The sequence below is a fragment of the Macadamia integrifolia genome, unplaced genomic scaffold, assembly GCF_013358625.1.
Source record: "Macadamia integrifolia cultivar HAES 741 unplaced genomic scaffold, SCU_Mint_v3 scaffold263, whole genome shotgun sequence".
Lineage (NCBI taxonomy): Eukaryota > Viridiplantae > Streptophyta > Magnoliopsida > Proteales > Proteaceae > Macadamia > Macadamia integrifolia.
Genome location: NW_024868844.1, coordinates 55,538 through 79,500, shown reverse-complemented (window position 1 = coordinate 79,500; position 23,963 = coordinate 55,538). Strand labels below are relative to the sequence as shown.

Here is a 23,963-nt window from a genome sequence, read left to right as displayed (position 1 = left end):
TAGTAATAAAAAAATTAGGATCTTGAAGATTCTTGAAGATTCGACATGTTCAAGAGAATAAGAAAAAATAGCTAAGACGAGAGAGAGAGAGAGAGAGAGAGAGAGAGAGAGAGAGAGAGAGAGAGAGAGAGAGAGAGAGGGGTCCAGGTTACACAAGTCATACATGTAAATGGATGGTTGAAAATCTGAATTAACTTTGCATCCATATCTGTTTAGGGTTATTCATATCTAATTAAGGGATATTTGGTCTTGATCATGTCTAATTTGTATTCTATCCCTTTACATCTCTTAACACCAACCGTGAAAAAAAAAAATAGATTTCTCTACTCGCAGGTGATGGAAAACTTAATCTTTTAAGCTTCGATTAAACAACCTTTTGAAAATCAGTGGCAGTTGGAACCAACAAATTGTGAGTGGATGCTTAGCATTAGAGGAAGTAAAACGGTGAAAGACAATTCCGATTGACGGTCTGAAATCTCCGAATCTCACTAAAAAGTTGATTCGTATGTGGCACTAAAGCTTCAGATGGGAGATGAGGATCACACTTTCCTCAACGAGGATAGTCTTCAACTTTGATATGACATCAAGAGTTACCCTCTACCTAAACAGTACTGTCAAATAGGGTCCATTTAGTGATATTTGGTGATAAACTTGAGATGTTGTACCCACTGTTAGTTAAAATGGGAACGACAAAAAAACAGGAAACGGCAAACAGATGAAAACAAATGGTACGAGTATTAAACGTGTAGTTTTCAAAAAAATGAAATAAAAAAAATGGTAGTATACTCATGCAATTTAAGAGATTATTACTTGTATACATGCATTTAATGTTCCAAAAGCTCTGGGTGTCCCAAGATAAAATAGCCCAATGGGCTATAAGAAGATGAGATTTTTTTCCTATAGATGGTATGGAAGTTAAAAACCAAAAACCAAGCATATTGTCTTCACTCTTCACTTTTACTAATAGGTTTTTTTTTTTTTTTTTTTTTTTTTTTTTTTATAAAATTCCTATTTTACCCTTAAAAAAAGGATAAGTGTTTAAAACGGATTCTTTTGCCGTTTTTTATTTTTTTCCGTATTGTATAATAGCATATGGGAAAACGCATTTTAAACGGCAAAAAAACGCAATCGCGTTTTAAACGCGTTTTAACTAACAGTGGTTGTACCCACTATTAGCAAAGACGCTTTCAACTTTCATATAATATCAAAAGTTACCCTCTACCTAAGCATTACTGCTAAATAGGGTCCATTTAGTGATGTTTGGTGATAAACTAGAGATGTTGTACCCACTGTTAGCAAAGACGCCTTCAACTTTGATATGATATCAAAAGTTACCCTCTACCTAAACATTACTGCCAAATAGGGTCCATTTAGTGATGTTTGGTGATAAACTAGAGATGTTGTACACTTGTACCCCCTATCCAGTGTTTCAAAATATGGAATCGAGGGATCGAATCAAAATTGAATATGAAAACTTAGTAATTATAGGGTTTCTTGGTATGCATCGATTGTATCTGATTACCAAAATAAGAATCAATCATGTTCGATTCCAATTCAAATCGATTGATTCATGGGACCAAAATCTGTAGCCCCTAGCTATTGAATTTTGGGATCTTGAGTCTCGACCTTGACTTTTATTGAATCCAAGTTTCATGAGCAACTCAAATATTCGGGTTAAAATTGATCGGAACTGATTAACCTTGGTTCTCAATATACCAAATAAAACCGAGTTTGTTCGAGTTAATGTTCAATATTGACCGAGTTGGACCGATTTAGTTGATTTTGAGTTTTTAAACCTTGCACACCATACGAGAGTGTCAAACCACATGATTAATTAACTTTTAGGCTCATCAAGGGAGAACGGATCTACTGCTCGTACGATCACTTGGTCGTACGAGTTAGCGATCAACACCTATCATTTTTGTTCTCAGATATACCCTTCTCTATCCTTGTAATGGCAGAAAGTGGGACAGGTGTTGATCCCTAATTCGTACGACCAGGTGATCGTACAAGCAGCAGATTCTATCTCCGTCAAGGCAAGGGGTGAAGGGGAGGAATCTGTCAATTCGGATAATTTAAGTCAAAGTCAGGGGGTACTTACGTGATTATGGTGATTACGTTCTCTTGGTTACATTTTTCATTTCAGTTTTAGGTGCAGAAAGTTTAGGGTGAGATATGTTTCAGATTCTCTGTGTCGTTATCCCCGTTGGATATGATTCTACCATGGCTGGAAAAGGATTTGACAAAGACAGATGATTCCCCAAATTATTATTATTATTATTATTATTATTATTATTATTTTTTTTTTTTAAATGTGGGTTACCCAAATGGTTAGGGCTGAGGGTGTTAATTTCAAATCAAAACTGAATATCGAATATGAAATTGAGTCGAATTAATCGGATCGAACTGAATCGAATTTATGTTCTTCGGTTCAGCTTAGTTTCTATTTAGGGTGTAAGAACCGTTGGTTTGAATTGAAATCGAACCGAATTGCCCTTAAAACCAAAAAGATGGAAAAGCCCTAGTATCATTAAGAGAGATTTTTTAGGTGGTAAGTGTTTTTTGTAATTTATCATCACATATTTACATGCCAAGATAAATTTGGGGTTAAAAATGACCATAAGGCCCATAATTTGAGCCCATTATGGCCTTTGGTCCATCAAAGTCATGGTCCAAAAGTGGAATCGAATTAAAACCAGAGGTAAAAAATTGAATTAAAACTGCATATTAGAACCGAATTAGAACTGAAACCATACCAATCCGAATTGAATCGGTTTAAGTATCTAAATACGGAATTGAGTCACTTCTCGATTCGATTTTGTCCACCTTATCATCACTAGGAACCTAACCGAATAACTGGAATCAAGCCGATTGACACCCTTAGTTAGCACGAATTAGGGATTGTATGGGTAGACATACTATCTCATTCCCCATTTGTGTATCTACGATTTGCTATTTTCCCCGATGGTTAGTTGAGATGCGCGTAAACTGGTGGGACACCTTGGTTATTTAAAAAAAAATTAATAAATAAAAAAAATAAAAATAAAAATCTGTGACTCTTGGCCGAGATTCCGGTCTCCATCGCCGTCAGATGCAGTGTAAGCTTCACGTCAGATTAGATTAAGGATAGGTTATGATTCACGTCAGATTACATTAAGATTAGGTAATGATATATATCCTTGTCGTGGTAGGGCACGGCCAAACAGATCGAAACAAACAAAGAATCAAATCAATGTCCCATCGAATAAAAAACAAACAAATTCACGAAAATGGTCCTTCGTCAGCAAAATAGAGATGCGGGTTGTCATAGTTCAGTGTCCAGTTTCTTGCGAACTTTCTCCACTTCAAAATTTCCCTCTCTGCTCGTTGAAAAGTCAAAACGCCCAAAGCTGATCTCTTATCTCTATTTACGATAGCTTTGGGAACTTGATCTTGTTTGTGTATCATCATTTTCCTCCAATTCGTCTTTTCAAATTTTAGCTTTCCTTGTAATGGATTACCGGCCAAGGATCATGGTGACCAACGACGATGGAATCGATGGGCCTGGATTACGAGCTTTAGTTCAGGTCTTGGTCTCAACTGGTTCTTACGAGGTTCAAGTCTGCGCTCCTGATTCGTAAGTCTTCTATGATTGATCATTGTTGTCATTATTATTATTATTATTATTATTATTATTATTAATTTTTTTTCCTGTCTTAAATCTTAATGGAAAATTTCCTTTTATTGGTCTCGATCAACTGTTCGTTACTGTTACTATGCTTTGATTCTGAAGACTGTAGAGGAAGAGATCTCGATATAATTTTGCAGTAGTGCTTCTTACTTTTGTATTCATCGGGTTGTGCAATTAGGGAAAAAAAAATTTGAATTTGAAGAGAGACATATAATTCAATCATTGCATCATTATAATTCTCTTTTTCTTCAATCACGAATGGAACTGATTGCAATAACCTTCAAATTGTTGGTTCCTCCTCACGTGGAGGGACCCACCAGTCTTCTACTTTGTGAAGGCGGTTTCCAAAACCGACTTTCACTCTCAATGTCTATCATTGATATAAAGGAGTAGAGGCGGCGAGGGAAATGTATCTCTCATTCATTCTCTATTTCGTTACGGAGCATTGAAACAGTGGTTCCGCGAGAAAAGAAGGAAAAAATGGAGTAATATTGGTGTTCTATTCCTAGTACGTGGATTGTATTGAGGTGAGAGTACTGTATATGCACTTATTATTTTGGTGTGGTTATCCAGGAATGAGTTTTCTAGTTTAACTAGATAGAAATATTATAATCCTATTATTTTTATAGTGAAAGAAATATTTGGACTAGGTAGGTCCCGTGGGTTTTCCCTTTCATCTTCGAAGGATTTTTCATGTGAAAATTGGTTTATCTTTTTTGTGATTTGGCTGGAATTTGATTTATCTGCGTTATTAGTTTTTCGCACAATTTGTTGTTTTGTATCTCCATGAATTTGCACACATGTGGAAGGGACTTGTTTTATCTATACAAGTCTCATTGAAGTTGCATTGCAGATGAATATGTAAATATTTTGTGGGAGATTACTTATTCCCGACCAAATTGTTTTGATCTTTTAGCTGTGTATTAGAATGTATTGTTGTATAATATAAGGATAATGACTAATGATAATGTAAAACTAGAATCACGAAGGACCTAATCCCAGACAGGATTTGAAAAATCTGGCTGAATAGGGAGAAATATGAAATCTCACAAACCGTAACTTAGATGGAGCTGAAACTTGGAGTAGATGAAAGTCCTAGATGGGTCAACAAACCCTCAAAAGATGAGCCAATTCCGATTGTTGAATTGAGAGTTATGTTGTTGATATGAATTAGGAAACTTTTGACAACTTTCGATATCTTGAGATTTCAGCCTCTGATGAACCTCAAATTTAGAGCAAAAATCCCTCGTGTGATGCCCAACTATCCTTCAAAAGATGAGCCTCAACTGATGGCTAGTTAAGAAGTTATGTTCGAAGAATGAAAAAGGAAGCTTTATGGAAACTCAACTACAGGCCTTGGTTGATCTCCCTTAAAACCTTGACAATAAGGCTGAAATCGATTCTTCTCTTGGCTACCTTCAAGCTGGTCTTTCGATGGTGCTTATAGGTTTCAACAAACTTACTTTGATCACTCAAAAACTCTCTCGTTGTAAACAAATAAAAGGAAAACAAGAAAAGAGGGAAAACTGATGAAGGGTTTGAGAAGGAGGAGAAGAATTAGTGAATGGGCATCATTTCACCCCTTAGGTTTTGGGTATCTCACCCCTCACGGTAATAACTATCTCAGCCATGAGTAAACACTCAATTTTCATAAACTTCAATGTTCATTAACTTTTCAATTGATTACAACAGCTCCTTATAAAGGAGTGAGTTCAACTTATAATTAAAATAGGAAACTAACATAAGAATGGAAACTAACATAGACTTTCCTAACAACGAAGTATTTATTAACTAAGTAATATAAAAACAGAAACTCCTATTAATCTAATATCTCCTAACAATAATGCTAACTTGCTAACCAAAGAAAACCAAAAAAAGAAACAAATCTTGCTGAAATTGATAGGCAGATCTTGAACTATCCTGACTTCTTCCTTCCAAATCAGATAGGACAGTTGGTATGCTTCTAGAAGATCCTTTTGAACACCAAAACTTTCTGAGAAAAATATTGTTCATGTGTTACTATTCACGTGAACATTGTTTTCTGACTCTTTTTTTCTCTTTTTCTTCAAGCATTGATCTATATCAACTCACTTCCTCTTAGAAAAATTCTTCCTCGAATTTTGTAGAGTTTAAAGAAGAAACCCACATGGTGTATGTCCATCAACATCCCATAGAAAAATTCAGGCAACTCCTTGATCACATAAATGTAATCATAAAGGCATGGTTGATGGTCTTCAAGATACTTCGAGGGAATGATATAGTCCATATGCTCAACTTCAACATCTTCAGAGGTGTCTTTAGGATCATCATATGGCTCATCTTCCACTTGCTCTTGCTCACCTTCAGTCTTGGGCTCGTCAAGGTGCTCTTCAGTGCTGGAAACTATTTCAAGAGTACAAATATCACGATCATCCTTGGCTACTTCAATTTCAGCACCTTCATCATTGTCTTCAATGGTGGTGTTGGCAACCAAATCATCATCAAATTGTGGCTTGTGTACTTGCATTTTTGGGTTGGCTTCAAGGGCCTTATCGACCGTGGCTGGTGGGACTTTGTTTGGAACAATGGTTGCCTTGCCGTGAGCTATGTTGACCTTAGAATCATGAACTGGTGGGTAGGGACAGGGAATGATTTGAGCATTGTCCCCCGTCTCCAAAGCTTTCTCAATAGAAGCTGTTAAGGATGTAAGCTCGACTACACCGATTTTGTCACAGATGTCATGTCTTAGTCCCAATTTGAATCGAGACATAAGCAACTTCTCTTCCTCATCATAGGCACCTGTTCGTGAGAGCAAATCGTAAAACTTGTCAATGTATTCTTCGACAGTCATCGTACATTGTTGAAGAGTGTTGAGCATGTCGTAGAAATGACGTAGAAATGTTGGTGAAAGGTATCTCTCATAGAGTAGTAACTTGAGTTCCTCCTAATTACGGGGTTCTTGTTGTCTCCGGATAAGTCTAATCTCTTCAGCTTTCCACCAATCCTTAGCATCACCAGTAAGCTTGGTGATAGCAAGTTGGACATTCCTTTCCTCAGACATGTAGAACCATTGGAAGTAATCATCCAACGCATTCAGCCAATCATGTAAGGCAAGAGAATCATGATTTCCATTGCATTCTGTCAATTTCAACTTCACCTTGTGTGTATCGTCACGGGGAAATTGGTACTAATCGTTGTCATCATATTCTTCTTCAAGATACGTACGAGTAGGTACATCCCTTCGTGCTAGTGGAAATCTTCTTTGAGCATTAGAATGAGCGTTCACCGTAGTTTGAGCGACTGATTGAGCAATTGTAGTCTATAATTGTTTCAAACTTCTGATTCATGGTGTTCATTCTCTCATTAAGCCGTTGGAAAGATTTCATCACATCATTCAAAGAATATTGTTTGGAGTTCATTCCAGCCATAGCTCTTGTACCAAATAATGGAAGACTAGAATCACAAAGGATCTAATCCTAGGTAGGATATGAAAAATATGGCTGAATAGGGAGAAATAATGAGATCTCACAAACCGTAGCTTAGTTGGAGCTGAAACTTGGAGTAGATGAAGGTCCTAGATGGGTCAACAAGCCCTCAAAAGATGAGTAAATGAACCTCAAATTGGAGCACAGATCCCTCGTGTGATGCCCAATTATCCTTCAAAAGATGAGCCTCAACTGATGGCTGGTTAGGAAGTTATACTTGAAGAATGAAAAAGGAAGCTTCATGGAAACTCTGCAGTACAGCAACTACAGGCCTTGGTTGATCTTCCTCAAAACCCTGACAATAAGGTTGAAATCAATTATTCTCTTGGCTGCCTTCAAGCTGGTCTTTTGATGGTATTTCTAGGCTTCAACAAACATGGTTTGATCACTCAAAAACTCTCTCACAGCAAACAAATAACAGAAAAACAAGAAAAGAGTCGATGGAGGGGTTGAGAAGGGGGAGAAGAATTAGTGAATGAACATCTTACCCCTCAAGGTAATAGCTATCTCAGCCATGAGTAAACACTCAATTTTCATAAACTTCAATCCTCATTAACTTTTCAATTGATTATTGTAGCTCCTTATAAAGGAGCCAGTTCAACTTACGATTAGAAAGTAATTAAAATAGGAAACTAACATGAGAATGGAAACTAGCATAGACTTTCCTAACAACGAACTATTTGTTAACCTAGTAAATATAAAATTAGAAACTCCTATTAATCTAATATCTCCTAACAAATAATACTAACTTGCTAACCAAGGAAAACCAAAAAAGGAAACTAATCTTGCTGAAATTGATTAGCAGATCTTGAACTATCCTGAACTTCTTCCTTCCAAATCAGATGGGGCAATTGGCATACTTCTATAAGATTGTTTTGAATACCAAAACTTTATGAGAAAAATACTCACTTGTGTTTTGTGAACAGTTTGTTCTGACCATTAATTTTCTCTTCTTCTTCAGGCATTGATATACATCAAATGAGAGATCCAAAATTTATCTGAACGATATCCAGATAAACACTGCAAAGTTGTTGTATTGATGTGTGGCAATCACGAATTGTTCGTTGCTACAATTATTGGTTTGTTAATGGTGAATATTTCCTTTGAGAGACTAGTTCTCCCTTATTCTTCTAAATATGACCTCCAACCACTAAAGGTGTATTCATGGCCTTATCATCATCATTTTGTCTCCTAATAATCTTGATTCCAAGATCACACCAGCTTTCCCCATGTCCTTCGTTTCAAATATAGACATTAAGAGCGCCTTAGCAAGTCATCAACATAAAGTACAATAAAAACACCTCTATTGTCATAAAATTTACTATACACACTTATAAAATTATTAACATAAAAATCATTTTAAAACATTATTAAATTTTTATACCATTGTTTTGGTGCTTGTTTTACACCACAAAGGGATTGTACTAATTTACACACCTTGTGTTCTTGTCCAAAAACAATGAAACCTTCATGTTGACAGTTATAGATTTCTTCCTCTAAATCACTATTCAGAAATGATTTATTCACATCCATTTGATGTATAAAAAGCTTATAGATGGATGCAATAGCAATCAAGAGTCGTGTTGTTGTAATCCTAGCAACTGGTTAAAAGATGTCCAAGTAGTCTATGTTTTCCTTTTACTTGAAACCTTTAACTACTAATTTGGCTTCGAACTTGTCAAGAGATCCATCAGGTTTAAGTTTCTTCCTGAAAATCTATTTTGTGTCTAAGACTTTGGATCTTGGATGTAGGTTTATTAACACCGAAGTGTGATTAGCAATTATGGAATCTTATTCACTTTTAATTGCTTCTTTCCTAAAAAACAACATCCGGAGAAGTGATGGCTTGGTGCTATGTGATTGGGTCATCACCAACAAGGTAACTGAACATGCCATCACCCAAGTTAAGTCTCTTTCCTTTCCTCTTGCTTTTCTTAAGTTCGACCACTAGGTCTTTCAGGTACAATACTAGTAAGATCACTATTTTCTTTCCCACGTGAATAAATATGAAAAGACTGATGAATCTAGTCTTACGCACCTCGCAAAGAGAGAATGTGTTTTTTCCTCTTACTTCCTCTCTCATTCATGGGGCAAAAAAAAGTAGGTATTTTCTCATGGGAAAACATGCTTAAAGAAGTCAATCAACATCTCTAGATTCTATGATAGTGTTAGCATGAAAAATACCCTCTAGGGATTTAATGACTAGAAACCTATAAGCCGTACCATGAAGTGCATAACCAATAAAGACACAATCACAAATCTTTGGTCCTAGCTTCCTTTTCTTAGGCTCCGGTAATCCCACTTTAGCCAAACATCCCCAAACCTTTAAAAACTTGAGGTTTGGTTTCCTACCATGCCATAGCATATTCTAATCCAACCAAGAAGACGAGAATCCTGCAAAGTAGTTAGCCTCCAAGGGAACTTGAAAAAGTACATACCAGATCACCAATAGAATTCTAAATATCCCTGATGCACTTGATACTCCTGGATTACCGGCTTTACCCAATAAACTTATACAATTCTGGTCGGCTTTGGAGGCTTGAGATTTACTTTAATACGCCTTGAAAGGATAAGATCATCATGGATTTAGTATTACACTTCATTAGAGATGATGCCCCTTACCAACCTCAAGCAAACATAGTTGCAGAAAGGAAAAAATAGATTTCTAACGGAGATGATGAACTTGATGCTCATAAGTTCAGGATTACCTTTGAATAAGTGGGGGAAGCAGTTTATCTGCATGCTATGTTCTTAATAGAATTACCCCATAAGAAAACCTAAGAGAGTCAAAGGCCTTGTGGATATCAACTTTCATAAGGGTGGCTGAAGAGGGCGACTTCCTTTCAAACCCTTTAACAATTTCATGACATAGAATAATGTTGTCCCCGATGCTCCTTGATGCAGTACCAAGGGTTTACACAAGGAGAACCAAGACCAAGGTCGACCCAAGTGGCTGACTAGGTCGACCCAGATCTGGTCCAAGTCAGCCCACGATTTGGGCCGCTGATGGGCTTACTAATTAGTCATTTAGTTAGTAATTTAGTTTCTACTTTGAAGTCTTAAATTAGTTTCTAATTTTCAGTCATAAGTTAGCTTCTATTTCTAGTTTAGCAACTAAAGGACTTTCTATTTTGTAAGTTTCTATTTTCAGTTTTAGTAACTAGTTGAGTTTCTAATTTTTAATTTCCTATTTCAATTTTTGGAAACTAAAGTTAGTTTCTATTTTATGTAACCCCTATCACTATTATAAATAAAGATGATGGCTCTTTTAATGAGCCACGATTTTGATAAAATACATCGCTGCTACTGCTACTTTCTCTGCTAAAGAACTTCTGTGTGTCTGATCACAGTGATGGGTTGGTGCTCGATCCAACGACTCTTTGCGGCGTGAAGTCCAAGAGGTCTCTTCAACTATTCTATCAATCTTCCTCAATTTCTCTAAAGTATTCAAGGTGATTTAAAGGCTATACTACTGCTACACAGATCAGGTATTTACCTTTCAATTTCTGCCTAGAAATCCTTCTAAAAGTTTCAATTGGTTACTTGATCTCTGTACTTCCTGCAGCCTTCAGATTAGGATGAAACTTTGATCGAGTCTTCCTTCCTATTAGTGTGAAACTCGATCCAAACCTGGGCTAGATCTGAGCTGTTAATTGCAAGTTATCAAAAATCACCTTATTTTTGTCCTGTAGTGATTTTACTAGGACAGAATCTGGTTCGATTGTTGGATAGTCTTATTCTGTTTTCTGTTATGTCTAATATTGATTTGGGTCTGTTATCATCCTAATACTACTGCTGATTTATTCCCATTTGGTCACTGCTGATCTGTTCTAAGTATTATTGGATATTTTGACCTAATCGGTTCTGTTTTCTGAGATCGATAGATACATCTGATTGTTCCTGAATTTTGTGGATGTTTATTCACAATTGATGATCTGTTGTGACCCTATTCCTATATCTGATTTAGTCCTTTAACTTGGGTTATATTCTGATCTCTTAAATTCCAGTTTCTGGATTCGAAACTCTGAGTTACAGATCTGTTTTTTTCTTTTTTATTCTGATCTGTGGTATTGTTGTTCTACCTTGGTTATTATCGTTGTTCTTTGGTTTGAAAGTTCCTATAGTTTGGGTGTAGTTTGACTTGTCAAATCTATTCCTACATTAAGTGGTATCAGAGCATGGCTGAGAACAACACCCCCACCTTAGCTTCTATTATGGAGTTGATACAGAATATGAGAGCTGAACTAAAGGCTGTATTGAAGGCTGAATTGGATGCGAGGTTGTTGAATGAAGAGACCCCACGCCAACAGCCTACTAGCAGTTCACGTACAACACCCGAAGTGGACACTCCAATGACTGTGGTTGCTCAGTTGACTAACAGGAGAGCAAACCCTAATCTAAGAGCACCACAGAGGGTTCCGGTAGCACAACCTACTTTTGAAGAGCATGTAAGAGGATATTTTGAGATTGAGCGTCCCGTGCAACCAAGGTATTCTGGAGATTCACAGAAGGTCAAGCTCGATCTGAAGGAGTTTGATGGGAGATATGACCCCCAATTGTTCTATGATTGGGTAGTGGCACTAGACGACTGTTTTGACTATTATGAGTTACTTGAGGAACGGAAGATGAAACTTGCTCGTGCTAAGCTAGTTGGGGCTGCTCATGAGTGGTGGAGGACCTATGAGCTAGAGTTAGAAGACCGTGGTAGAGAACCTACTAGTTGGGAGGAGATGAAGCTTGAGTTATCAGATAAATACTTGCCACGCAACTTCAGAGCTCGCATACAAGACCAGCTGAACTCTTTTCGTCAAGGGTCTATGACTGTTGCCGAGTACATGAACAAGTTTGACGCACTTAATTCTCGTACAGGCATAAGGGAGAATGAAAGGCAACTGTTATCTCGGTTTCGACTGGGATTGCGAGCTGAAATCAACAGGGGTATCGGAGTTGTTGAAGTGCACTCAGTGAGGGATTGTTTTGACAAGGCCCTACGAGCAGAGGAGCTTCTAGCACAGCCAGTTAGAAGGTTTGGTTTCCAAGCTGGGGAGGTAAAGAAGAATTTTCCAGCCACTAAACCTAGTAGCTCAGCACCTCCAAAATCCACTTTTCCTCCACGAGCTGATCATAAAGGAAAGGCACCCATGACAGGTAGTAGTAAGGTACAGTGTTTCCATTGTCAAGAGATAGGACATTTTGCTAAGTCTTGTCCGCATAAGCAGAGGGTTAATGTAGTAGCTGAGGTTGAAGACTCCAATGAGGAGGATGAGTCAGCTCTTTATCCCTACCCATTAGATGATGATGATGATGATGGATATGACTATGATTTGGAAGACACTAATGAGGATGATACCTAGGGAATAAATATTGTTACTCGCATATTGGTGGCTGAAACCGAAGGAGAGGATTGGAGACGTAACTGCATATTCTACAGCCGTATGAAGTCAGGTGAGCATACTTGTCAGATTATCATTGATAGTGGCAGTTGTGTCAACGTTGTTTCGGAAGCCTTTGTGAAGAAAGCAACCTTGAAAGTTGACCCACTCCTCAGCCTTAGAAGGTATCCTTACTGAATGGTAATACCTTAGAGGTGAACAAGAGGTGCTCAGTTCCTTTGAAACTTTACCTATATGAAGAGAAAGTTTAGTGTGATGTGATCCCAATGAAACTCACAGATGTATTACTTGGTCGTCCCTAGATGTATGACAATGATGCCATGGTTGGAGGGAAGAAGAATCTGTGTACTTTTATGTGAAAGGGTGTTCCTACAACTTTTTATCCGGTAAATGTGCCGGCTGAAATACGGCGGAAGAGATCATTAAGGTCAAATCAGAAGGGCATTGACAATGAGAAGAAGGTATTAGCTCTGCCCACAAAGGAGTTGCTAACTATTTCCCATAAACAGATCTTACGCACAAGTCATGAGACTGGAATGATTATGGCACTTGTTACTAGGGAAGTCACCCCCCAACCTGAGGTAACGTATAGTGCACCTATCAGAGAGCTCCTGTCTGATTTTTCTGACTTAGTCCCTAATGATCTCCCAGATGAGTTGCCTCCCATGAGAGACATACAACATGCAATTGACTTGGTACCTGGTTCGGTTTTTCCTAACCTTCCTGCTTACAGACTTAGTCCTACTGAGCATGCCGAGCTGAAATGGCAAGTGGATGGGTTACTACAGAAGGGCTTCATTGAGGAGAGCTTAAGTCCTTGTGCAGTACCAGCTTTACTCACGCCAAAAAAGGATGGTTCTTGGCGTATGTGTGTGGACAGCCGTGCTATCAACAAGATAACAGTCAAGTATAGGTTTCCTATACCACGATTAGATGATATGTTGGATATGCTGTCCGGGGCAAAGGTCTTTTCCAAGTTAGATCTGAGGAGTGACTATCATCAGATTCGCATCCGTTCTGGGGATGAGTGGAAGACCGCCTTTAAGACCAAGGATGGCTTATATGAGTGGAAAGTCATGCCGTTCGGCCTGACAAATGCACCTAGTACTTTTATGAGGGTGATGACACAGGTCCTTCGTCCCTTTATTGGTCGCTTTTTGGTTGTTTATTTTGATGACATTCTGGATACAGTAAGAACCAAGAAGAGCATAAGGATCACTTGAGGCAAGTCTTGAGAGTACTCCGTGCTGAGAAGTTATACATTAATCTCAAGAAGTGTTCCTTCATGCTGCCCAAGGTTGTATTCCTTGAATTTATAGTGTCATCAAAGGGGGTTGAAACTGATCCGAAGAAGATCAAGAGCATCACTGATTGGCCCACACCTAAGACTCTAACAGAAGTCCGTAGCTTCCATGGGTTGGCTTCCTTCTATAGGAGATTTATTCGGAATTTCAGTGCAGTAATGTCACCCATCACTGAATGTATGAAGTCGAGTAAAGGGAAGTTTGAATGGATAGCTGCAGCGACCAAAGCCTTCGTTCTTGTGAAGAGGAAGATGACCGAGGCACCCATCCTACGCCTACCAGATTTTGACAAAGTATTTGAGGTAGCTACAGATGCTTCACATGTTGGGCTAGGAGGAGTGATAATGCAAGGAGGACACCCCATCGCTTTTTATAGCGAAAAATTGAATGAGGCCAAGAAGCGCTATTCGACTTATGATATGGAGTTGTATGCAGTCGTCCAAGTGCTACGCCATTGGAGACACTACCTCATTGGTAAGGAGTTCAGTTTGTACACTGATCATGAGGCCTTGAAGCACCTTCACTCACAGAAATCGATTAGCCACAGACATGCCAAATGGGTAGCCTACTTGCAGGGGTTTGTATTTGCTATGAAGTACAAGGCGGGAAAAGAGAATACAGTGGCTGATGCACTTAGCCGGAAAGTGCTCACACTTAACACATTTTCAACACATGTTATTAACATAGATCAGATACTAGGTGAGTATACATCTGATTCTGATTTCAACACTGTCTTTATGGAGTTACAACAAGGTGGGCAGCACCTAAAGTACTCTATTCATGATGGGTACTTGTTCTTTGGCACGCGGCTTTGTATCCCAAACTCTTCCCCACGTCATCACATCATATGAGAGTTACATGGAAGAGGATTAGGAGGACATTTTGGGAAAGATAAGACTCTTGCACAGGTGACTGATCGATATTATTGGCCAGACATTGCAAAGGATGTCGATCATGTGATCAAGAGATGCCGTGTATGTCAGTTGGCAAAAGGGGAAAAATAGAACACAGGTTTATATTCTCCACTACCTGTTCCTCATGCACCGTGGCTTGATGTTAGGATGGATTTTGTTCTTGGACTACCCCCTACTAGAGAACGATATGATTCCATTATGGTGGTTGTGGATCGTTTCTCTAAGATGGCTCATTTTATACCTTGTCGTAAGACTTTTGATGCTTATCAGGTTGCAAAGCTCTTCTTCAAGGAAGTAGTACAACTACATGGGCTGCCAACTAGTATTGTATCTGGCCGTGACGTTAAGTTTATGAGTTATTTTTAGAAGACATTGTGGTTGAAGACAAATACAAAACTGAACTTTTCAACTGCATTTCACCCACAGACAGACGGACAGACAGAGGTGGTGAACCGTAGCTTGGGAAACTTGTTGAGGTGTTTGGTTCGAGACTATGAGAAGACATGGCCTTCTATTCTTGACATTGCAGAATTTGCCTACAACAGCTCAGTGAATAGGACAACAGATCGTACTCCTTTTGAGATCTTGCTTGGAGTCCAACCTAAGCGGCCTATTAACCTTATGTCACTCCCACCCCAGGCTCGAGTTAGTATTGAAGCTGATGAGTTCTTACGTCATATCATTGAGGTGCATGCCAATCTCCGACGGCGTATTGCCTTGAACAATGAGGTGTATAAGGCTTCTGCTGATCGTCATTGGCGTTATGTGGAGTTCAAACCCGGGGATATGGTGATGATTCGAGTAAATCCTGAACGGTTTCAAACGGGTGTCAATACCAAGTTACATCCACGAAAGATGGGTCCTTACAAGGTGTTGAAACGTATCGGACCTAATGCTTATGTGCTTGAGCTGCCTGATGACATGAACATAAGCAACGTGTTTAATGTGGCTGATCTTCACCTTTATGTTGGACATCATACTGATGATGGAGACACGGAGCACATGCTGAGGTTGCCCCAACTGAAGCCACCCACTTCTGAAGTTATTGAAGACGTCTTGGATGATAATTACAAGACCTCCCGCCGTGGCACTGGTTATCACACTTTTCTTGTTAAATGGAAAGGCCGTCCCCGTAGTGACTGTACTTGGATTCATGCTGATGATTTCAAGAGGCTTGATCCCGACTTGTATGAGTGCTACATGTCCCTTATCCATTCGTCGGAGTCGAACGTTTTCAAGCCGGGGAGAGCTGATGCAGTACCAAGGGTTTACACAAGGAGAACCAAGACCAAGGTCGACCCAAATGGCTGACTGGGTCGACCCAGATCTGGTCCAAGTCAGCCCACGATTTGGGCCGCTGATGGGCTTACTAATTAGTCATTTAGTTAGTAATTTAGTTTCTACTTTGAAGTCTTAAATTAGTTTCTAATTTTCAGTCATAAGTTAGTTTCTATTTTCAGTTTAGCAACTAAAGGACTTTCTATTTTGCAAGTTTCTATTTTCAGTTTTAGTAACTAGTTGAGTTTCTAATTTTTAGTTTCCTATTTCAGTTTTTGGAAACTAAAGTTAGTTTCTATTTTATGTAACCCCTATCACTATTATAAATAAAGATGATGGCTCTTTTAATGAGCCACGATTTTGACAAATACATGGCTGCTACTGCTACTTTCTTTGCAAGAGAACTTCTGTGTGTCTGATCACAGTGATGGGTTGGTGTTCGATCCAACGACTCTTTGCGGTGTGAAGTCCAAGAGGTCTCTTCAACTATTCTATCAATCTTCCTCAATTTCTCTAAAGTATTCAAGGTGATTTAAAGGCTATACTACTGCTACACAGATCAGGTATTTATCTTTCAATTTCTGCCCAGAAATCCTTCTAAAAGTCTCAATTGGTTACTTGATCTCTGTACTACCTGCAGCCTTCAGATTAGGCTGAAACTTTGATCGAGTCTTCCTTCCTATTAGTGTGAAACTCGATCCAAACCTGGGCTAGATCTGAGCTGTCAATTGCAAGTTATCAAAAATCACCTTATTTTTGTCCTGTAGTGATTTTACTAGGACAGAATCTGGTTCGATTGTTGGACAGTCTTATTCTGTTTTCTGTTATGTCTAATATTGATTTGGGTCTGTTATCATCCTAATACTACTGCTGATTTATTCCTATTTGGTCACTGCTGATCTGTTCTAAGTATTATTGGATATTTTGACCTAATCGGTTCTGTTTTCTGAGATCGATAGATACATCTGACTGTTCCTGAATTTTGTGGATGTTTATTCACAATTGATGATCTGTTGTGACCCTATTCCTATATCTGATTTAGTCCTTTAACCTGGGTTATATTCTGATCTCTTAAATTTCAGTTTCTGGATTCGAAACTCTGAGTTACAGATCTGTTTTTTTCTTTTTTATTCTGATCTGTGGTATTGTTGTTCTACCTTGGTTATTATCGTTGTTCTTTGGTTTGAAGGTTCTTACAGTTTGGGTCTAGTTTGACTTGTTAAATCTATTCCTACATTACTCCTCCCTGGAATAAAGACCGATTGATTATTACTGACCAAGGAGTCAACCACCAGCTTAAGTCTGTTTGCAAGGATCTTGGCAATGAACTTGTAAAGAAGATTGCATAAAGAGATAGTCCTGAAATCTATTACAGTATGAGTCCCCTCTTTCTTAGGGATGAGGTAGAGAAAAGTATGGCTAATTCCTTTGATCTGACTTGGATTGAAGAAGAAACTTTTTATTGCCTTGATTACGTCCTCTTTGATGAGGTCCCAAGAAGAGGAAAAAAATCCCATACTGAATCCGTCCGGGCCTGGGGCTTTATTAGCCTTGTGGGAAAGGATAGAAGCTTGAATCTCTTCATCAGTAGGGATAGTCAAAAGCATATCAGACATAGCCCTAGTGATGGATTTATCCAAGATGCCATTTGGAATTTAGGAGCCAGAAGTTGAAGCCGGGTTTAATAAGTTCTTGAAGTAGCCAACCGCCTCACTTTTTATCTCGTCAACTTTGTGAACCTGAATTCCTTCAGAAGTAGTTAGCTTGAGAATTGAGTTGAAATTGGTTCTAGCTTTCATAGACCAATGGAAATAAGTTGTATTTGTATCACCTAGCTCCAACCAATTAATTCTAGATTTCTTCTTAAGGAAGCTCTCTTCTTGGGCCAAGAGGGTTGAGAGGTTTGCAGCTTCAACTTTCTCTTCTTCAGCCAAAGAGTGATTTAGAGGGTCAGACTGCAACTGAATCTGCATGGATGAGAGATTGTTTGTGCAAACATTACCTTGAGAAGAAATGTTCCTGAAGGAGTCAGTATTCCAAGCTTTGAGGGCAAGCTTGACATTCTTCAGCTTTCTGGCCAAGGCTAAAAGAGGGGTGGAGAATGCATTAACCGGTTACTTCCAAGCCTCTTTCACAATGGAGGGGTAATTTGGATGGGAGGTCCACATGTCAAAAAATTTGAAGGGTTTTGGGCCAAAGGAGGTGTAGGGGTGGATGGAAAGATAAATGGGGCTATGGTCGGAAATATTTGGGTTCTCAAAGGTTGCATGGGAGGAAGGGAAATTGGAAAGCCAGGCCTCATTAACAAGGATTATATCAAGCTTGCAGGCAATACGGGTCTGCCTCGATCTTTTGTTATTCCAAGTAAATTTATTTCCAGACCATCTGAGGTCATTTACAGAAATGTCTTTAATGCATGCATTTAGGGCTTCAACACTGGATATGTCAATCACTCCCCCTCCTTGCTTCTCATGGGTATACCTGACTACATTGAAGTCCCCCCAGATCCCCCAAGAGAGGGGGCCTAATTGAGTTGCAATGTGTCTAATATCATTCCAGAGGATTTCTCGATCAGTCGCCTTGTTGGATGCATAGATGGCAGTAAGGAAAAATGAGGAGCTGTTTACAGGGTCAGAAATAGAAATATGGAGGTATTGGGAGGTGGAAGAGAGAAGAGTGACATTCAAGTTGGAGTTGTCCCATAAGAAACAAATACGACCATTGGGGTGGGAGGAGTGGTTTGAAAGGAAAAGCCAACCATGGGCAATAGAGGAGACAATTTTGGCTATTGCCGAATCCTTGACATGGGTTTCAAGCAGGTAGCAAAAGGAGGATCTCAGTTCTTTAATAAGGGCTCGCATGGCAGAGTGTTTAGAAGGGGAGTTCAGGCCCCTGGTATTCCAGATTAGGCCTTGGGACATTAGGAACAGTTGGGCGGGGGCAACAACTTCACCACAGGAGTGTCACGGACTTCCAGCGTTGGCCTGGACTTCCTTCTTCTCTGATAAGGATGAGGAGTAGCAGAGGGGCGAGCTTGTTGGATGATGCAGCAAGGATCAGCTTGAGTGCCAACAACTTTGGAGGAAGTAGGACGGTGACCTTTTTTCTTTGGTTTGGGGTGGCCGATAAGGCAGTCGGGCAAAGAAGACAGCCCAGATTGGGTTGGAGGATCCAAGCCCGAGTTCGAAAATGTCATAGGAATAGTATGAGAATTCTGGGTCTGGTGTTGGATATGAGCCTGAGCCGAAGAGTCCGAAGGCAGATGGGTAAGATTAAGGGGGTTAGCCTGAATGAGGGCCTCATCGTGACAGAGGGGGGTGGGCCTGGTCGCATCAAAGGGGGAAGTAGGCCTAGCTGATTCATCAGGGTCCACAAGAGCCAACACAGTGGAGTCGTTGCCATAGGATGACGAGGCATCAGTGGGGGTATCACGTGTCTCACAAGGCCTATTTGAGCTTTCCTTTCTCACCACAGGAAAAGAGGGAAAATCCCTCCTCAAAGGGGAAGGCGGCGATGGCGACCTCGAGAAAGGAGGCTTGGACACTGCAGAACCAGAGTTGGAGTTGTCTCTATCTATGTCCGAGGATCCCTCTTCGGATTCCGAGCCAGTAGAGTGGTTTGAGTCTTCATCGGAGGAGGAACAGGTTTGAGAAGAGGTGGCGGTATCCTCTGAATCTCGTCCGACAGGGAATGGAGTTCGCACGTCAACATAGCCTCCCGCAGCCAGGGTTGGTTCTTTGAGGCATCCCGACACTTCGGCCAAAATGGAAAACCTGTTTTGACCATCGGGTAAAGCCCTATCCACCATTGGAGAGATATTATGGCGATGGTCAGCGGAGGAAGCAGCTATAGCTGCGGTGGTTCTAGTGGGGTTGCGGACACGAGCACGGCCTCTCCTTCCTCTCCCTCTAGCCGTAGGACGAAGGGGATGATGAGATCGATTCTGGGACATCATCGATCGATCGCGAATCCTAGCAGATGCCAATAGCTCTGAATGCAAGGCATCGCCTCTCACCAAGGTCGGCTTCCGAGGGCAGGAAAATGAATCTTGCCCAAAGACTGCAACCAGTGCACAGGGGGGCTTCCAATCATACCGAGATCAGCTGTTGGAAGGCTAAATCTTCTCCATCCTAGATGGAGATCGAGTGGGGAAGCTCTGCCGTTACATCCACCTCAACGTATATTCTGGCATAAGCTAGCCTTTTTTTTTTGTTCGTTTGAGCGTCAGAACAAATGGGAGTACCCAATACGGATCCTATCGCACTCAGACCAGCCTCACACCAAAAGTGCAAAGGGAGCCCGGGGAGGGAGACCCAAATTGGAATGGTGGAGAAGTCCACTCGATTGAGTAGAAGTTGACGCCGCCAAGGTCTGAGGAAAATGGGAGAACGTCTGACGAGCTAAGGCCCTCCTTCGAGACATTTGAGACGATCATTTTCATCCGAGAATCTGAACAAGAAAAGCCTATAGTCTAGAAGGAAGACATCGACCATTCCAACGGGACACCATTGCTTCAACAGGGAAAGCCTCACTACATGGAAGGGGGGTCATTTCTCCAGGAATTGTCCCAGATGAGAACGATTCCAACGGGAAGCCTCAGAGTCAAGGAGCCCCTTGGGGCATACCGCCACACGGGAGCCATTGATGTTGGCAAGAGTGACAAAATGCAGAGGGAGACATTCAAAACGGGGCGGAGGGAGAGGACTTGAAGTGAGAGTTCCAGGGCACTCCAAGAGGAGGAGGAAGGAGACAGGGTGGGTGGGGGAGAGGAGATAGCAGGGGGTGGGGGAGGAGTTATCCTGCAAGGGGGGCACGCCGGCCATAACTCAGGTCATGGGAGAGGACTTTCTGAGAAAATCAAGTTACAGCAACTGTTGTTACCTCTATTCTTAATGGGACTATACCATGGAAGTTTCAGTAGCAATGAGTTTACTTCCAGATTTTTCTTGATTCAATTTCTTGGCGGATTACCCATTACTACAAGGAAGTAAATGTGATTACAGATTCCATAGAAAAAAAAATGTGCTATGACTTAAAAACTCCTGTTATTGGTCATCATACCCAAGTTTTGTCTATCAAGATGCAATATGGGATGGTTTGGATAGACCCCACTACCATTTTGGTTGATGATCTTTGGGCATTCTAGTGTTTAATATCTTTTTGTTCCATTTAGCTAATGTGTGCTGCTAATGGTTATGCTAAAGGTGGATCCTTTGGTCAAATCTTGAGGTTCTTGTGCTCTGCTGATGGCCATGCTGAATGTGGAGTTACAAGTCCTTTAGTATAAATTTTTTGTATTGTTTCATCTGGGAGTTGGAATAAGGCTTTGTTGTTGTTGTTGTTGTTGTTGTTGTTGTTGTTTCATCTGGGAATACCCAGATGTAATCCTGTACATCCTTTATATTTTGAGCTTAATATACTCTTTACTGATTTTTAGTAAAGGTTGGTAAGGGGCTGTGGTATATGTTATGCCATTTTCTTCACATAATCATGAAAGACCTTGGTTTTCATATTCTGTTCTCTACCAGTTCCAATTTCTCTTATCTTTCTATCTAACTGATTCTCAACTTCAGTTTTATATGATATGAAAGCTTGCTCTGCTTCATCCTTATTCCAGAGAAGATAGACTTTGGTGTATCCAGAAAAGTCATCTATGCAGGTAACAAAGTACCACCTATTGATTCATGTGACTTGAAATCACCTAAATTACTGTGGATTAACTCTAAAAGATTATTTTTCCTTTCAATAGAATGATGTGGTTTCCTAGTGAATTTTTAGCCTCATGTATATAGGATACTTCTGTGATGATGGTTTTGGGTTCCTTTCTATCAGTCCTAAATTGTACAATAGTTTGAAATATGATGCACTATAGTGTCCTATCTACCATGCCACACATCATAAGAGAACAATATAGATGATAAGAGAATAATATAGATGGAACTACTTGCATTATTATCCATAATGGAATGGTCTACTGTCAATACAAATAACCGTCGGAATAACAACCATTTCCGATGAAAACATTGTTCTTTGTTACAATGGCCTTATCCACCTCAGACGGCAACCGAAATCCAGCCTTGTTCAGAAGAGCCCCGAAGATGAGAGTTTGCCTTATATCGGTTACATGCAGCACATCCTTGAGGACAAGGATTTTTCCTGAAGTTGATTTCAGTTTTGCTAATCCTTTTCCAAGGACTTGAGAGGTATGAGAGTTTCCCATAAATACTTTTTCACTGGAACCAACCATCAAATAGTTGGTGAAGGCATTTCGATCCCCACACACATGCTTGGTAGCATTTGTATCTAGATTCTAATTCTTTGGGTTTTCAACCAAGTTTACTTCACTCACCATGGTTGCAAAGATGTTTGCTTCTGTCAAGTTGACCTTAGCTTTGTTGAAATCCTTCTTCTTCCAATTTCGGCAATCTTTCTTGAAGTGCTCCGGCTTGCCACTTGAAAACAATGACCTTTCTTTTCCTTAAATACTGTTTCCTTCTTGGCCTTCAAGTTCTTCTTGTATGGCTCCTTTTTGTTAGATTCAACTTAATTAGCCTTAGATTAAATTCTTTGAACTTTTCAGTTTTGCCTTTCTCCTGGTTCTTCTCTTGGATCTTTACTCGGACTATAATCTAGTCCAAGGTCCAGTTCTTTCGTTTGTGAATCATGTTTAACTTGAATTCAGCCCAAGTTGTTGCCTTGTTGGCAATTTCTCAATAAGAGATCTGACCAAAAACTCTTGCAGTATGACCATTCCTTCCTTGGCCAATTTACCGCAAGGACATGGAATTGATCTCTTTGGACAGACTCTTGTCATCCTGCATCATGAACTCAAGGAAATTTGCAATATAGTACTTCCATGGGAGAAGTTGTGTGGAATGATATGCATACCCTAGGTCTCGTCCAAAGTATGACCTCAGATAGAGCCTATTGGAGGGCAAGGATCCATGTAGCTGAGTTTCTCCTGGCTTGCTGGGTTGTGCCTCTTTCATCTTATTTTCATTTGTCTTTTACTTCTCTGTTATCTCTTCTTTTTTGCTTTTTTCCTATGTTGTTTTGGATCTCTGTTTTCCCCCACTTTGTTTTGCATGGATCCATGTAACCAACCCCAATAAGTTGGGATAAGGCTGAGTTTGTTGTTGTTGTTTGTTATAGTACTTCTTGCTTCCAACATCTTTTAGTTTACATTTTTTGCTCAGTGTGCTCCATATCAAATAACCATTTTCAAATGATGCACAAACATTTTTTAAAGCTCATTTGACAAGGTGTTCAGGATGCGGTTCCTATATTGATAGTCCACTTACCCAAGAGTCTCTATGGGCTTTCAGAGTAGGATCATTACTCTCAGCAAGAATGGAAGAGGTCAATGCAAAGGAAACAGATAGTTGATCCGAGGCAAACATGACTCTTTGTTTCCATTTTTTTAATTTAAACAATCAAATGGCTCAATTGTATCAAAATCTGTGACAATTTTCAGGTTGTCCATGGCCATCAAGAGAGTGCTAGCTATCAAATGAAATTTGGTCTCTCAAGTCTCAACAATCTAATTATGGTTTTTAGAATTGTTTAATAATATAAAGATAATGACTAATGAGAGAAGCAAAACTTATCTGAACTGTATCGAAATAAACCACTCCAAAATTGTATTGATGTGTACTAATCACAAGGTGTTCACTGCTGCAATTGTTTCTCTGTCAATGGTGAATATGGGCTGAGTCACATCACCTGACATTGTCTTAAAGACATAGACACCCCAGAGGCGCAATCGGGTGATGTGCGAATTGGCCTCTAAGATAAAATAGCAACTTGGCTTCCGCAGGTAATAATGCACTCTCCTACCGTGCCCATTCGAGTTCTACAAGGTTGTGCTCAGACTCACAAGGAAAAATAACTTAGAAGAGAAATATGATATATAAAGAAATTCTAGAGTGTATGGTTTGAGT

The 23,963-nt window shown here is 39.8% G+C and overlaps 1 protein-coding gene across 3 annotated transcripts in view; it reads left to right on the top strand.

Moving 5' to 3' along the window:
- Positions 1-3,214: 3,214 nt before the first annotated feature.
- LOC122066912 (5'-nucleotidase SurE-like) overlaps positions 3,215-23,963 on the top strand; it is a 39,047-nt gene continuing 18,298 nt past the window's right edge. For all 3 annotated transcript variants that reach the window (XM_042630741.1, XM_042630738.1, XM_042630739.1), the window contains exon 1: positions 3,215-3,616. In XM_042630741.1, coding sequence (XP_042486675.1) covers positions 3,492-3,616 — 125 coding nt within the window. In that variant the 5' untranslated portion in view covers positions 3,215-3,491. The remainder of the gene's footprint in view (positions 3,617-23,963) is intronic.